Source organism: Myodes glareolus, chromosome 23 (genome assembly GCF_982192425.1).
Source record: "Myodes glareolus chromosome 23, mMyoGla1.1, whole genome shotgun sequence".
Classification (NCBI taxonomy): domain Eukaryota; kingdom Metazoa; phylum Chordata; class Mammalia; order Rodentia; family Cricetidae; genus Myodes; species Myodes glareolus.
In genome coordinates this window covers 45,108,399-45,124,792 of record NC_142048.1, presented here as the reverse complement: position 1 = coordinate 45,124,792, position 16,394 = coordinate 45,108,399, and the positions used below count along the sequence as shown (strand labels likewise).

At 46.8% G+C, this 16,394-nt stretch overlaps 1 protein-coding gene across 1 annotated transcript; it reads left to right on the top strand.

Moving 5' to 3' along the window:
- The first annotated feature begins 170 nt into the window (after positions 1 to 170).
- Positions 171 to 14,651, top strand: Plpbp (pyridoxal phosphate binding protein). The gene is made up of 8 exons (XM_048456507.3): positions 171 to 327; positions 2,529 to 2,636; positions 2,715 to 2,750; positions 3,284 to 3,359; positions 8,611 to 8,745; positions 10,893 to 11,035; positions 12,385 to 12,483; positions 13,355 to 14,651. The coding sequence occupies exons 1-8, from the start codon at positions 229 to 231 to the stop codon at positions 13,460 to 13,462; spliced, it is 804 nt and encodes a 267-aa protein (XP_048312464.3). The 5' UTR covers positions 171 to 228; the 3' UTR covers positions 13,463 to 14,651.
- The last annotated feature ends 1,743 nt before the right edge of the window (positions 14,652 to 16,394 follow it).

Genomic DNA, 16,394 nt, shown 5'->3' with positions numbered 1-16,394 from the left:
CAGGATGTCATCATCTAGTTAGGCAACCGAGCACTGGCTTTGGCAGGTGTTCGGCACTCTCAGCCAGGGTAGCCTCCGACTTCCCCAAGATGGTGCCAGCCTCTGCAGTCAGCCTCCATTGGGGGCGGTGGCTAGGTGGTGAACGGCGATTGGGCCTCACGGGGAGGGGGCGGGACCGGAAGTTGTTCTCCGCGGGTCGCAGGTCCTCCGCTGGGCATCCTCCCGGGAATGTGGAGAGCTGGCAGCATGTCGGCGGAGCTGGGAGTCGGGTTAGCGCTGCGGGCGGTGAACGAGCGAGTCCAGCAGAGCGTGGCACGACGGCCGCGGGTGAGGACGGGCTGAGGGGGACGCCTGCGTGGGGCCGGGTGTCACGGTGACACAGAAGGGGGTCCCGAAGGGGCGGGGGCTCGCGAGGTTTCTTCAGCGCTCTGGCCTCAAGGCTGGGGCTTCCTGGAGGTTGGCTTGGCTGGAGAGAGGGTGCTCACTTAGGGAAAGTGACTCGTCGTTTGCCGTTCCTGTCGCCACGGTACTAGAGCCCTCAGAGGGTCACATCCACCCGCGATCACGTGCTTTTGCGGCGGAGACCCGTGGTCAAGGTGCGAGACATGGAAAAGCGTTGCCGCCACAGAGTAGCGGGGAGCTGTCAGGAGCCCAGTCACAAGCGCTTTTAATTTTCGTTTTGGTTGTTTTGTCCCCTGTTGGACTTCCTATTAGACCAGAGTCAGTTATCTGCCTTTCTCCGTGCAAACTAAGCTACATTGTGTGGTGAGACAGAAAAGAAAATAAAAGCCCTCTCCTGTCTAGTATTTATGGTCTCAGACTTCAAAATGATGCCTGAAGACCCCGTCTTTTCTTAACTGATGTCTAGACGTTAAACAAGTCCTGTTAACTTCTCTTGCCCTCGGTTTCCATATTGCTGAAGGAAATAAGACGACCCTTGGAGCTCTTACCTCTTTCGTGGCAACAGTGTTCTGTTTCCCCAAAGATAAATCTAGCTGGGCGTGGTGGCACACGCCTTTAATCCTGCCCTCAGAGGGCAGAAGCAGGTGAATCTCTGAGTTTGAGACCAGCCTTGTCTAAAAAAAAGTGAGTTCCAGGACAGCCAAAGATACTCAGAGAAACCCTGTCTCGGAAGGAAAAATAGAAGGAAAAAAGAAAAAGTCTTAGGAGTTCCTTGATGCACCTCACTGGGAGGTTCTTAGGAAATTAGGCCTTCTTGAATCAGGAAGCTTTTGTCTCTGGAAGCCTTCAGTTCATCAATGTGATGCCAGGAACTAGACACAGTCCATGAGAGCCAGGTGACCCAGTCCCTCAGAAGGAAGCAACAAAAGACTGTGTGATAATTAATGTGACTTCTCTGAGTCCTTGAGAATACCGCGGTTCAGTGAAAGTCTCAGAAATGGTGGGGTACGTGAAGATAGCTGTGTGAGGATCCCTGCGGCTGAAAGCAGGGAAACCCTGCATTTTATGTAACAGATGTGGGAAGAGTGTGGATGAATCTAATCCTGAATACAGAATTGTTGGTGTCCTGTTGTCAGCTCTGCTATTGGTTGGTTGAATCATAGGTTGACCAGTACGTTGTATGCCTTTACCCCAATCGAGCCCCTGTCGGAATGAAAGCAAGTTTTTTTGGTTTTTTTTTTTTTGTAATTACGTTTTAATAAATTAGAAATGAGTTTCTAAACTGTTGACTTTGTGGTGCGGGAAGCCTGGAGTAACCTCCCTGCTTAATAGGATGCCGTCGTCCCTTAATGAACTGATTCTGTTGTATTTTTTTTTTTTTTTGCTATTGTTTGTATGTTTTGGGGGCTGGAGATGCAACTCAGAGTTTAACAATGCTAAGCAGACACTCTGCCATTGCTACTGTAACTGTAACTGTATCCTCCACTCTATAAAGTGATTCACCGACATGTGGGTTTATGTACAAGTGCCTGCCTTGCATGTGCATGCACACGGGTGGATGAGTGATGTATTCTGGGAGGTGCAAGTGCACATGCCCATGCATGCGTGGAAGCCAGAGGTCAATGTCATCTTTCTCTATCACTCTCCATTTTACATTTTGAGTCCTTGAACCTGGCGCTGGCTAGCCCAAGGATCCACCTGTCTCGAACCCCCTCCAGTGGGGTTACAGACAGGTGGCTCTGCCCCTATCTTTTATATGGAGGTTGGGGTCGAAACTTAGGCACTTGTCTTTGTATGCCTAGCATTTTACCCACTGGGCTATCTTTTCTGCCTCAGTGCCAAGCTGAGATCTGTGCCAATCTATTTTACAAGGTGTATCTATCTTTTTGCGGGGGGGGGGGTTGTTTGTTTGTGTTTTGAGACAGGGTTTCTCTGTATAGTCCTGGCTATCCTGAAACGCTCTCTTGTAGACCAGCATGGCCTCGAACTCACAGAGATCCGCCTTCCTCTGCTTCCTCAGTGCTGGGATTAAAGACGTGCGCCACCACCGCCCGGCACTACAAGGTGTATCTTATTGAAGCAATATTTGCACGCTTGCGCTCACGTGGCTCTTTCTGTCTTGGCAGGATCTCCCAGCCATCCAACCCCGGCTAGTAGCGGTCAGCAAAACTAAACCGGCAGACATGGTGATTGAGGCCTATGGTCATGGCCAGCGCACTTTTGGAGAGAACTATGTAAGACACCTCTTATAAAGAGCCCTTGGAGGAGTTGTGACTACCAGGCTTCTGACTCGTTTTGTTCTTGCTCCTTAGGTTCAGGAACTACTAGAAAAAGCATCCAACCCAACGGTGCGTAGACACGGGAAGTGTTGGTTTCGTATAGAAGTCTTAGCTCTTAGCTGAAGGTTCAACCCATGTTGGTGGTGGAGTTTTAGAGCAGAAAGCTGGGCTAGGGACAGAAATTGTCCACGCTTCCCTCGAGCCCCAAATAATTCATAGCTAGCCTTTCTGTCTTTCTTCAGACTTTAATATTCTCTTTGTGTCTGTTTGTGGATAAAGATTTAGGAGCTTGCTGAGTCTCGAGAGATTTGAAAGCATAAACCAGAGGCTATAGGATGCAGCCCAGTGGCAGAGTACTTGCCTTGAAAACAAATCACTTTTGTCTCTAATGAATACCTGATAAATACAGGGAGTTGATGGGAACAAGGAAGGGAAACAGCATTAGGCTTCGATGACTCTCTGGGCTTCCTTGTGTCTCAGTGGGAGACTGGCTAAAGAGGGCAATGGTGGTTCATCAGCCGAGGGACGGGACAGGCGTGAAGGGGCTGAGCTGACAGGGCCTTTGTGGAGTCCATATCAAATGATTCCCTTTTTCTCTTCAGATTCTATCTTCCTGTCCTGAGATCAAGTGGCATTTCATTGGCCATTTACAGAAGCAGAATGTCAACAAATTGATGGGTAAGACAAAGTCTATCAATATGAAGACAGGCCTTCTCTGTGACTGTGTAGCTTCTACCACCTTCTGAGGAAACAGCTCTGAGAACCCTCCTAGCTCACCATTTCGAATAAAACATAGTAAAATAAAAATAAGAATGAAGCATAAGGACTGGGAGGGGGTGTGGCTAAGCAATAGAGTGTTCCTAGCACTTATAAGGCCCTAAGTCAATCCACAGCACTATAAACAGTAATTACTAACTACAGAACTATTTCACCGTGTCACGTGAGGATTTCAAATAACTTCTCTCAGATATCAAAATTCAGGAAACCTGTATTTTTCCCCCTTTTTTGAGGGAGTTAGGGTGAGGCTGATTGTGTGTATAGAGATCCAAGGACAACACAGAGGAGTTGCTTCTCTCTTTCCATTATGTGGATCCCAGGGATTGAATTTAGGTTGACAGGCTTGGCGGCAGGCACCTTTACACTAAACCGTATTGTCTCCCCTGGTGTCAGCGTTATCAGAGTGCAATTGATAAAACCATATCCAGCTACAATAAATTGCACACATTGAAAGCGTCTGATTTGATAAGTTTTGGCATAAAATTACAACCTTGAAACCATTACAAGAATTAAAACAGTGGGCACCCATCGCCCCAGAGGCTCCTTCCTATCGTCTTGTCCAGGTGCTCCTTACCTGTTTCGCTGCTGCAAATTCTATGTTTTAGAATTTTGTATAAATAGAATTACTTAAAAAAGAAAAAAAAAGTGTCTGATCTCTGTCAGTCCTCATCATCAGGCATTTGATCTTTGTCATGTTTGTGTGCTTCCTTCATCTTATTCAATAGTATTCCACTGCATAAAAGTGTTATTACAATTGCATATTACAATAGTATACCACTGCATAAACATATCACAGTTCTTCATTCACATTGATGAATATTTAGTTACTTGTAGTTTTGCAGCATTACAAAGAAGCTCCTATACCGGATGTGGTGGCCCAAGCCAGAATTCCCAGCACTCAGGATTCATAAACAAATGTAATAAAAAATAAAAGAAAATTTTGAACTGTTATTTCATCACACTTTATTTTTCCTCCCCAATTACTTATTATACTATTTCAGAGTTCATTATTTGTTTTCGCTTCTTCTGCAGAGGCAGGCAGAGCTCTGTGGTAGAGGCCGCTGGTCTACACAGAGAGTTTCAGACTAGCCTGCCTCAATAAGATAAAATAGAGGGGATGGAGAGATGGCTCAGAGGTGAAGAGCACTTCTAGAGGTCCTGGGCTTGATAACCCAGCACCCATATGGCAGCTCACAACTGTCTCTCATCAGGGGCTCCAACACCCTCTTCTGGCCTCCTCAGGCACTGGGCACAAACGTATACAGATCTTACTGCAGGCAAACCATCCGTATGCCTAAAATAAAAAAAATTAAAAATAAAACTTAAAAAAATAAGTAAATAAAAATTCCTCCTGTATATCATTTTGAATTGTTTTATTTTGTTGAGACAAGACCTGGCTGTGTAGGATAGAATGAGCTTGAACTCACCTTCCCCCTGCCCTGTCACCCAAATGCTGGGATTATGAATATGTGCCACCACAATCTTTAGTGGTTTAAATTTGACAGCCATGTAGTGTGAGGTTTGAGCATGTAATATACATGTTGACCCTGGTGCCCAAGTAGTTTCAGATTTTGGATCTTCAATTTTTATACTATAAATTCTGAGGCCACCATAAAAACTATGCAACAAGGAATTATAGCTAATAAAAGCATAAAATGAGATAACCATTATAGAATTTGTCCCAAAGTCAGAGAAACAATAAAAAAAGTCAGTCTAGGGAAATTTAAAAACTTGCCCAAGATTAAGCACTAAAGGGTGGCAAGGCTATACCTGGCAGCCAGAATATCACCACCACCACCACCACCCCCAGGGCTCCAGATCGCTGCGTGTTTGGACTGGGGTCCCTGTTTGCTTTTGTTGCTGTAATGAACTTGGGAAGAAAGGGGGTTTTTGGCTTACACTTCCACATCACTTTCCATCGCTGAGGGAAGCCAAGGCAGGAACTGAAGCAGATACCACGGAGGAATATTGCCTACTGGCTTGCTCCCCATGGGCTCACTCTGCCTACTGTCTTAGACAACCCAGGACTACCTGCCCAGGGATGGCGCAAATCAGTGAGCTGTGCCCTCCCACACCACATCCATCATTAACCAAGAAATGCCCACGGACTTTTGCCTACAGGCCAGTCTTAGGGAGGCGTTCTCTCAGTTGAGGCTCTCGTCCCAGGTGACCCTGGCTTGTGTCAAGTTGACATGAACTACAGCAACCAGTTTTGCCATTCTGAGTGATGTCATTGGCTGTGCCTAATGCCTAGTTTGTCAACTATCAGAGTTTGACATCTGACACATGCCAGTTTGGAGGAAGGTCTTTGTTTTTGCTAGAAGTTGGAGTCTTTAGATTCCAAGGAAGAAATAACTTCCTGTCCTTACCTACAAGTTCTTTCCTCTGCTTTGGAGCAGTTTCAGCTAATGTAGCTTCTCATCGTACACCATCCTGTGAATAATTCTTCTTTTGTCTGTTGGTTTATTTTTGCTTTTGTTTTGTTTAGACAGAGTCTGACTCTAACCCAGGTTGGCCTGGAACTTACTCTATAACCGGCCTAGGACTTGTGGTGTTCCTCCTGCCTCATCCTGAATGCTGGGACTGCAGGCATGAACCACCAACACACCCTGCAAGATGCCTGACAGTTTATTTGGATTTCAGACATGAATTTTATCATGCTCAGTTCTGGCTATTTTTATTGTCCTATAAATATTCTTTTGTTTTGTTCTGGAGCATAGTTTACATTTTATCAGAACAATTTGATCCCTTTTCAGGTTTGAGATTTTTGAAAATTTGGTTGATTGGATTTTCGTGATAGGGTTTCTCCAGGTATCCCTGGCTGTCCTGAAACTCTCTCTGTAGACCAGGCTAGCCTCAAACAGAAAGATCTTTCTCTGCCTCCTAGCACTGGGATTAAAGTTTTATGCCACCAATACCCAGCTTTAGGTCTTGTTCTTGATATCGGTTATTGTATAACCAGGCCAGAGCTGAGTTTAGGATTAATTATTACACTGCCAAGACTTAGCCGTCTTTTACACCCTGACCCGTACTCCACGTCCTTTGTGAAGCCCAGGCCGTTTCTCCTAACCTGTAACTTCCTCGTATGCATGCACGTGTCAGTACTCCCCTGAACAGCCCATTCAGATCAGCGGTTCATTGAGCGCAATTCTGTCCTCACTCACAGTCTGCAGAGAGCCCTGGCCCTTATTTATCATGCATACAATGTTCTGTTGGCATGTGCAGGCCAGAAAAGGGCACCAGATCTCATTACAGGTGGTTGTGAGCTACCATGTAGTTGCTGGGAGTTGAACTCAGGACCTCTGGAAAAGCAGCCAGTGCTCTTAACCGCTGAGCCATCTCTCCAGCTCCCCACCCCCACCCCTTGGACTAGTTTACAAGACAAGAGGAAGGTTGACCAGATGGCTCAGTGAGTGGGAGCACTTTTGAACAAGCCCGACATTCATGAGTTTGAACTTCCAGTTCCACAGTGGAAAGAAAGAGCCAGCTCCCATAAGTTGTCCCCTGACCTCCACACATGAACTATGCCACACATACATCATACGCATATGATAATACAAAAATTATAATAGAATCCGGTTCCTGTGCTTTTTTTTCCTCCCAGGACCGGGACCCTCACATGCTAGTCAAATTTTCCACCACTAAACTATTTCCCTGTCCCTTTTTCAAAGTTCGAGTTAGGCCAAGTTACTTAGGCTAGAGTTGAACTCATTTTGTAGCCCGGGTAGGCTTTAATAACGTGTGATTATTTTGTCTCATCCTCCCAAGGAACTGGGATTTTACAAGCCTATGCAGCTCACCCTAGTCTAAGAAATCTAACCGTGTTTTTTGGTAGAAAGTTTCATTTAGCCCTGTTTGGCCTCAGTCTCATTGTATAACTGAAGATGACATGAAGTCTCTTTTCTCCTGCCCCTGCTTCGTAGATGCTGGGATTACTAACATGCAAGAAGGAGAGAGAGAGAGAGAGAACAACCTAGTGAGGCTCTGATTTAGTTACTCTTCTGTTTCTGTGATAAAATGCAGTGAACAAAATCAACTTAAGGAAAATGTTTGTATTGGCCTGTAGTTCTAGAGGCTAGAATCCATCGCGGTGGGGAAGGCAGGCGTGGCAGCAGTAGTGATGTAGTTCTAGAGGCTAGAATCCATCATGGTGGGGAAGGCGTGGTAGCAGGAGAAGGATGCTGGCTGATCACCCTTTCTTCCACACAAAGGAAGCAGAGGGAGCAAGAACAGGAAGTGTGAGGAGACTCTAAAAGCCCCCCTCCATGATATACTTCCTCTCTCAAGTCTCTCCCTCCTAAAAATTCTATAATAGTCGCAAACAGCGCCACCAACTGGTGACCAAGTGTTCAAACACATGAGCCATGGGGGAACATCTTCCATTCACCACAAGCCCTATCTCACAAAAAATAAATAAACAAACAAACAAAAAAACACAAATAGTGAAGGCTGGGGACTTGCGGGTCAGTGGCAGAGCACCTGTCTCTCATGCACAAGGCTCAGGGTTCAGTCTTCACCTTGGAAGAGGGAAAAAGGAAGAAAAGGATGGAGGGCGGGGAAAGTAGTTAGCCAGCACCTGGAAGATTTCTGTGCTCAGTGCAGTAAGCTGCTGGGATCACATCACGGTCCTTTGTGGCAAGAGTCATAGTTCATCTTCATAGCAGGTGGCTTTGATAACCTCACTGTCTGCCCGAGCATCCAGTAAGCGCTATTCTCATGTCCTTGTCAAGTAGAAGACCCATCCCAGGAAGTTTAGGACCATGATCTCCTTCCCGGCTAGCATGTCAGCCTTTGGATGGCCTCTGTTCTCTGTCATTTGGCCCGTTTCACTCAGTTTGAACTGAGACATAGTTAGATCAGACCTGCTATTCAGGATCTCGGTTAGCAGCCTCTGGAAGTGCTCTCCACACAGATGCAGCCTGATTGTGGCGGGTTAGTGTTTCCCTTATCCATCATTGCTGCTGAGATGGGGCATGTCTGCCATTGAACTTGACGTCTAGTAAACTCTCTTGTTCGTCTTCTTAGCCAATCATAACATTAAACTGTCCTGTCTTTGCCCACAGTATCTCCCTCTGTCAGATCAAAGTCTGTTGCATGCTTCCTCCGGCAACAGGAAAATGAAGCCTGCTCCCTTCTCCCTTTCTCGTTGCAGCTGTCCCCAACCTGTTCATGCTGGAAACCGTGGACTCTGTGAAGCTGGCAGACAAGGTGAACAGTTCCTGGCAGAAGAAAGGCTCTCCTGAACGACTAAAGGTGATGGTCCAGATTAACACCAGTGGAGAGGAGAGTAAGTGACCAGCCCTGACTGTAAATATTGGGTGCCTTAGGTGGCTGGAGCTGAGGTGGGGTAGGGGGTAAGCATCTGATGGATGTAGACATTGTGGGGAGACACCCCAGCCTCTCAGTTAGCTGCTTTGTCACGACTCAGCAGTGTGTTGACCCTGGTAGGTGCTGATTTTGAGCAATGATAACTCTGATGTCCTAGCAACCGTCAGAGATCTTCATCGGTTCCCTCCTGAAAGGGATTGAGAGCTGCATACATAGTACTCCTTGGGTCTCGGGACAGTCACACAGTGTTCCATCAGGCCAGACTAGAAGAGAACCTGCTGAACCCCAGTGAGGGGCTGCCTCGCGGGGCCCGGCACACCTGTGCTGCAGCCGTGAGTCACAGAGGAGCGTGGGCTTGGACATCAGACAGATGAGTGCTCGCGCTCCACCGCTTTCCGTCTTTAGAGCTTTCTGTCAGTTACCTCATCTCTCCGTACCTGAACTCCTTTGTGTGGCAGTGGCATGGGGGGAGCCCCCTGTCAGGAGTATAGTGAGGGTTCAGTGCCGTGATGCAGAACCCTGGACGTCTCTCTTGCTTGCTCTTTGCTAGGAGTGAATGCAAGGCATTAGCCATCTTCTAAGCGCTCATGTGTAGCAGACTTTGGCATGGAGATTTCCAGGTGTGCTCTAGAGTCAGGCTGCCTGGGCTCAAATCTCAGGTTCACAATTCTAGTCTTCTGACCTTAAAAGGGACTTAGCCTCCCTGCCTCAGTTTCTTCTGGAAGCTGATACAAGTAAGAATGCTTGCAGTGACCATATAAAATGTAAAGTCTTAGGGCTGGCAGTGTTCAGTAGACTTTAATGGTTAATATATATATATATATATATATATATATATATATATATATGCTCTCTGACTGGCTACGTGGCATATAAGTAGATACAAAACTGACTCCAGAGTGTCTTTATTACATTTCTTGACAATTAGCTGTGATTTGTCCTAATTAAATCATAGTGAAAATTCCTGACAATTCCATTTAATAAACGGGGGCAAAGGCAAAGCAATATTAATAGTTATTAGACTACATAACATAATTATCTGCTGCAGCTCCCCCAGCCGTTCTCAACTAGTAAGCTAAGCTTTGCAAATACACAGCCCCGAATTTATCACGTGTATATAATTTTTTTTGCATTACTATTAATAAATTGGTGAAACCATACAGATGCCAGGATTAGAAAAAAAGTTCTGAGATTCTTCTAGGACATTGTCAATGTGACTCTCCCTAATGTTGCAAGACTTATGTTTCTATTTCTGTGATAAAACACCATGACCAAGGCAACTTACAGAGGAGGGGTTTCTTTGGTTTACGCTTCCAGGGGGATAAGTTCCATGGCTGGGGAGCATGGAAACTGGAACAGAAGCTGAGGGCTCACATCTGAAGCCACAGACATGGAGGAGAGGCAGAGGAGTGACACCTGGCTTTGAAACTCCCCCATCTGGCACCCATGACATCTGTCCAGCTGGGCCACATCTCCTAGACCTGGCTAAACAGTGCCAACCACTGGGAACGAAGCACTCAAACACATGCGTCTATAGGGGACATTCTCGTTCAAACCACAGCGTTCTTTTCCTTTTCTGTTTCCATTTCCCTAGCCATTCTCAGTAAGAACCCTGTGGAGTACGGCTTAGTGCGTAGAGCCTGTGAATACAGAGCCATGGGTTCAGTCTCTGGCAGTGAAAAAAAAGTAGAATCCATGGGCTAGAGAGATGGCTCAGCGGTTAAGAGCATTGCCTGCTCTTCCAAAGGTCCTGAGTTCAATTCCCAGCAACCACATAGTGGCTCACATCTGAAATGAGATCTGATGCCCTCTTCTGGCCTGCAGGCAGACACATAGACAGAATATTGTATACATAATAAATAAATAAATATTTTTTAAAAAAAAGTAGAATCCTGCAGTGGAGTAAAAAGAATCTGATCCAAACGTAGACCCGAGTGGAGAGAGGCAGGTGTGAAGAACTGCACCTACCCAGTCCCTCTGTAGGCTTGGTTACTCCATCAGGTTTCCATCCAAGCCACCTCTGTGTACGGAAGGGATAAAAGCATAGACTTCTTCTGCCTGCTTAAGACATATTGGTATACCCATCCTCTGTTTCTTTCTGTGAAGGTAAACATGGCCTTCCGCCTTCAGAGACCATAGCCACGGTGGAACACATAAAGACCAGTTGTCCCAGCCTGGAGTTCGTGGGGCTCATGACCATAGGAAGCTTTGGACATGATCTCAGTCAAGGACCAAACCCAGACTTCCAGGTACTGGGGTCAGGATGTAGCCCACTGGTTGGGTGTACCCAACACGTGCAGCGCCTGTGCTTGATCGCAGCCCTGGTGGGATGCAGTGGCATTACACCAGCTTACAGGGCTGGCTGTGTGGTGTAGGCGGACTGCCAGTTCCCAAATAACTGACATGGAGACTTAAGATTAATTTTAAGTGATCAGCCAATACTCAGGCTTGTTACTAGCTAACTATTACATTTAAATTAACCATATTTCTTAAGCTTTGCCATGTGGTTTGGTCCCTTTTCTCAGTACAGCATGCCCATCTTGTTTCCGTTTCTGCTCACAACTCCTGGGACCCCACCCTTCTTCCCATCATTCTCAGTTTGGTTGTCCCGCCTATACTTCCTGCCTGACTGCCAGCCAATCACCTTTTTATTAGCCATAAGAACAACACATTTTTACAGTGCACAGGATTATTCCGCAGTGTGGTACTTCAGGGACCTCTCAGAACACAGCCTGTCAGGTGCACTATTCCAGCCTCTTCTGAACTCCCCCTCCCCCGAAGAAAAAGGAAGACCAGGCCCCCAGACACACAGAGACCTTCCTTAAATCAGTTTTAACTTTGTTAAGGCAGTTTTTGGATTAAGCTTTTCCTTCCTCTCTAGTAACTGGCAGTTTGCATTTTTATTGTTGTTGGGTTTGTTTTATTTCACTTTTGGGTGTTGCTAGTTTTTGTCCCCACTGCTTGAAGTGGAACCTGGGGTCTGGAACATGCTGTGAACATGCATTCAACCCCTGAGCCACACTCACCCTGGCCCTGGTGATTTTCTTGAAAGTAGGAAACATGACTAAAGCACTTATAGCAACTTCTGATAATTATTACCCACCTCAAAATCGTGAAGGATAGAATCATCAGAAATGGTTTGAAGCTGGGTGGTAGTGGCGCACACCTTCAGTCCCAGCACTTGGGAGGCAGAGGCAGGAGGATCTCCCATGAGTTCGAGGCCAGCCTGGTCTACAGAGTGAGTTCCAGGACAGGCCTCAAAGCTACAGAGAAACCTTGTAGGGAAAAAGAAAAAAAAAAAAAAAAAGGAAGGAAGGAAAAGAAAAGAAAAAAAAAGAAAAATTTTGGTTTGGTAACTTTCCTTTTGTTTCCATTTTGATGGGTTTTGCTTTTCTTCTGTTTTGTTTGTTTTGCTTTGCTTGCTTTGTTTGGAGACAAGTTCACCACCCTGCATAGCCCAGGCTGGCCTTGAACTCAGGCTTCTCCTGCCTGCTCCCAAGGATTATAGTTGAGCAGCACCATACCCGGAAAGCTTGGGCATCTTTTGACATCCCAGGAAACAACCAGAATAAAATGGTAACCCTTATGTTTCGGTCAGGTGTTACTGCGCCTGCGGCAGGAGCTGTGTGAAAAACTGAGCATTCCTGTGGAGCAGGTGGAGCTGAGCATGGGCATGTCCGGGGACTTCCAGCATGCTGTAAGTGTCCTTGCCAGGCGGCCGAAAGGGGCAGGGTAGGTCCTGCCATAGGTTTTAAATGCCTCGTCCTAGACACAGTGATTCAACCTTTTTAACATTTATGAAAACTACACCCAAATGCTTAAAACTCCACTACATGTAATCTGGGAAAAAGTTGAGGTGTGGTTCAGGCTTTACTGAATGTGTTACACTGCGGGTTTGCTCTCCCAGCACCAAAGAAGAAAGGGAGAACTGATTTTCAAAGGCATTTCCTATATAAGCCAAGGCAAGTGCCGTGCTAGCAGCTCACTCGCCTGAGTTCCTAGGGTGGTGAGTAGTAACTAGGGACCGTGCACACGCCTGTAGTCCCAGCACTCGGAAGACAGAGTCAACCAGGCTGCTGTTGAGTTTCAAACCAGTCTGGTTCTCCATAAGTCCCATGCAAGCCAAGGCTACATACTGAGACCTTGTCTTAAAAATAAACAAACAACAAACAAATAAATAAATGCAAAGTTTTTTTAAAAAATCCAAGTACAAAATTGCATTTGGGGAGTATCATATACATTACAACAGTGTAAAATTCTAAACTTTACTTAGGTAACTACTTGTTCTTTCCGTTTGGCCAACCATGGCCCCTCGGTCGCGGGGTGCAGGGCAGCTCTTGCTGTGCCGCTGTCCCACACCCCAGTCTCTGCCTTTCTTTGTCCCCACATGATAAACTGCCCAGCCACTGTGCAAGCTTCCTTTCTCTCGACCCCTGCCTGAGCGGTGGCCCTGCTCCGGGGACTCCAGAGCGCCTAGCCATCTTCAGCTTGGTCATTCCTTACGCAGCCTCTGCACAGGCTACATTTAGCCTTTGAATCTCTCCTCTGCGCCCTCTTCTCGCCCACAGATTGAAGTGGGATCCACAAACGTCCGGGTAGGAAGCACCATTTTTGGCGAGCGGGATTACTCCAAGAAACCCACCCAAGACAAGACTACAACAGACCTGAAGGCCTGAGTGTCGGTGACACAGGATCAGGGGCCAGGACAGCTGAAAGACTATGCACCAGCCTGGGTTTTCCGTCTGGTGTCCGCATGTTCCCAGTCACACTCTCCTGTGGCCCGGATAGAATGCTGAGGATCAGCTGCGTTGATGGAAACCACCCGTGGTTCACCTCGCTGTAGGAGGCTCGATTCAAGCAGTGGCTTAGGCTTGAATTTGAGGAGTTCCAAGACTTTAGAATTGACACCAAGTCAGTAGCCAGGAACCAGACACTACCAGGAGCACCCCAGCCTCTATGAATGCCTTTCCTGGAGAGCTTCTGGGTTACTGGTGTCTATAATCGAGAAGATGAGGGGGTTCCCATTTGCCCTTCCACCCTGATAGAGTGCCCTACAGTTGTTCTGACAAGTCCCCACTGAACACTCACTCGCTCCTCTGGAACGGGATGACTTTTGCTGCCCTGGCCAGTGATGCCTCTAGCCACAGCTCCTCGGTGGCACTGACCTGAAATTCCAGGGTAAAGAGCAATCGGGCATTTCTGACATCCTGCTGAGAAGATGAGACTTGGAGCTTGGTCCTTGGGGACTACAGTGTTATAGTGATGGAAAGTGAGGGTTTCTTCTCGATCATGATCAGTTTCAGCACATGGTTTCAAAGGCCTGACTCACCTTCTTTTCTCTGGGGACTTATTTCCCAGGTGTACTGATCGCACCCCAACACACACACTTTATTTATAAGCCAGAGTTTTGCAGCTCTTGATTGTTCGTAATGTAACAAAATCATCACAGACCTGGAAGCAGCTGGGCATGGTGGCGCCTGCCTATGACTTGGCGTTTCGGAGGTACAGGCAGAAAGAACAGATGCTAGGCAAAGGCCAAATGAGACCCTATCCAAAACAAACAAACAGACAAATAACAGAACAAACTTGGAAGCACAATTCTCCAGTGACCACAGAAGAGCTTTGGTAGGGGCTGTTTAGTTCCTGATGGATGTTCTCTTGTTTACTCCAGCCCTTGCCCTTCATTTAGTTACCCAGTAACTTCAGAACCTGCTGCTGAATGTAATTTCATAAATTTAAACCATTACGGTTCTTGTTCTGTTTCAATCAAAGCTAGTGTGGTATTTCAGAGTCTTAAACACGAATGTGAGCTTGAATTATACCATCTGTGCCAACTGCAAAGTGATTAAAGGTTTATTTTTATGATCCGGTGTTAATGAGTGGATGTAGCGAAGGGGGCATCAGGGCTGATAGGAAGCAGCTGCGTTCGTTTGGGGCGTCATTGCCAGCTGGCTCTGGAGAGGCATCTCCTTGAGTCAAAGGTGCCACCAAGGCCATGCCGTATATAAGAAGAGTTCTGAACTTCAAGAGCAAGAAAATGTCTTTGTAGAGCTTCATGACATGCCTGTAAACATAACACATGGACGGTGGCAAGTTCTAGACCAGCCAGGGCTACATAGCATGTTTCATGCCACCTGGGGTGTATATTGAGGCCGTCTCAAAAACAGAAAAGTGTTGGTTGACGCGGCAAGAATTAGAAAGGAGCCTGCCTCCCGCTGCATGAAGATCTTTTGAGTGCCTCTAGGTGGCGACATTGGTTAACCTGAAGAGCACCTACGCTTGGCTCCATCAGCGGTTTCTCCTACTGGGGACTGTTCAGATTTATTTGTTGTATGAGTAGAAATGGAGGCACGGGAGGACATGTTCTCCCAGGTGACCCATGGACTTTCAGACTCACGGGTGTGTCTGGCAATCTCACGTCCATGCTGACTTGGTTAAGGGATCTGAGGGTGACTCTGGAAACTTTGGGGAAAATGAAATGGTTAAGCAATAAAAAGTCTCCCTGGCTTGTGCCTAGAGATTAATAACACGGCGGAGGAGAAGCCAGGAGAGGCTGTAGCCCAGCTGAAGAAATCCAGACTATATCCAGTGACCCTCAGCAGGATGACTCTCTTGAGAAAATTCAGCCAGGCTATGAAACTGTCTTTTGTTTCATGTGAGGCAGCTGGTCGGGTTACTCCCATGTTTTTATAGCAGCAGTGACAGCATCGGGGCAGGTTTTAGAGTCCGACCCACCCATCCCCCCATGCAGAATTTGCCACTGCTCCCTGACAGCCCATGCCCTGGGTTTTGTTTTGGAGTGTGTGTGTGTGAGCATGCGCACACACACACATTTCCTGTATTAGGGTTCTCTAAGCAACAGAACAGATCGTGTGTGTGTGTGTGTGTGTGTGTGATTTCTTAGAGTGGCTTACAGGCTGTGCTTCCTGTCATCCAACAACACATGTCTCCTGCTGGAAAGGCCAAGGATCCAGTAGTTTCTCTGTCCACAAGACTGGATATCCCTGGAGTCCCAAGGAGGTCCTAGAGAGCTGCCAGTTTTCAGTGCACATTGGCATGTGGCTTGGGATAGACAAGCTTGCCCGCGAGAGTGGGGCAAGCAGGCAGAAAGCACGAACTTCCTTCTTCCGCGTCTTTGCATGGGCTGCCAGCAGAAGGTGTGGCCCAAACTTAACGTGGGGGTCTTCTGACCTCCAAAGATCCCGACTTCAGCTGCTCTTCCCACTTCAAACAGCCAACCAAGAAAAGCCTCTCCCAGGTGTGCCCAGCCGCATGGGTTTTCGTTACTTTCAAATGTTGTCAAGTTGACAGCCCAGATCAATCATCACGTATCTCATAGCCAGCACCAGGTTTGAGAGGCTCAGGAGACCCCTGGTGTCTACCAAAGATTTGGTATCTTGGGGGCTGGAGAGATAGCTCAGAGGTTAAGAGCACTGCCTGCTCTTCCAAAGGTCCTGAGTTCAATTCCCAGCAACCACATGGTGGCTCACAACCGTCTGTAATGAAGCCTGGTGTCCTCTTCTGGCCTGCAGACAGAATACTGTATACATAATAAACAAATAAATAAATATTTAAAAAAAACCAAAAACAAAAAAAAAAAATTTGGTC

Excerpts from the sequence above, each read along its gene's own strand:
- Plpbp (XM_048456507.3), top strand. The coding sequence starts at position 229 with ATGTGGAGAGCTGGCAGCATGTCGGCGGAGCTGGGAGTCGGGTTAGCG. Across the intron at positions 2,637-2,714 it reads GCACTTTTGGAGAGAACTAT|GTTCAGGAACTACTAGAAAA; the intron begins GTAAGACACCTC and ends CTTGCTCCTTAG. Across the intron at positions 3,360-8,610 it reads GAATGTCAACAAATTGATGG|CTGTCCCCAACCTGTTCATG; the intron begins GTAAGACAAAGT and ends TTCTCGTTGCAG.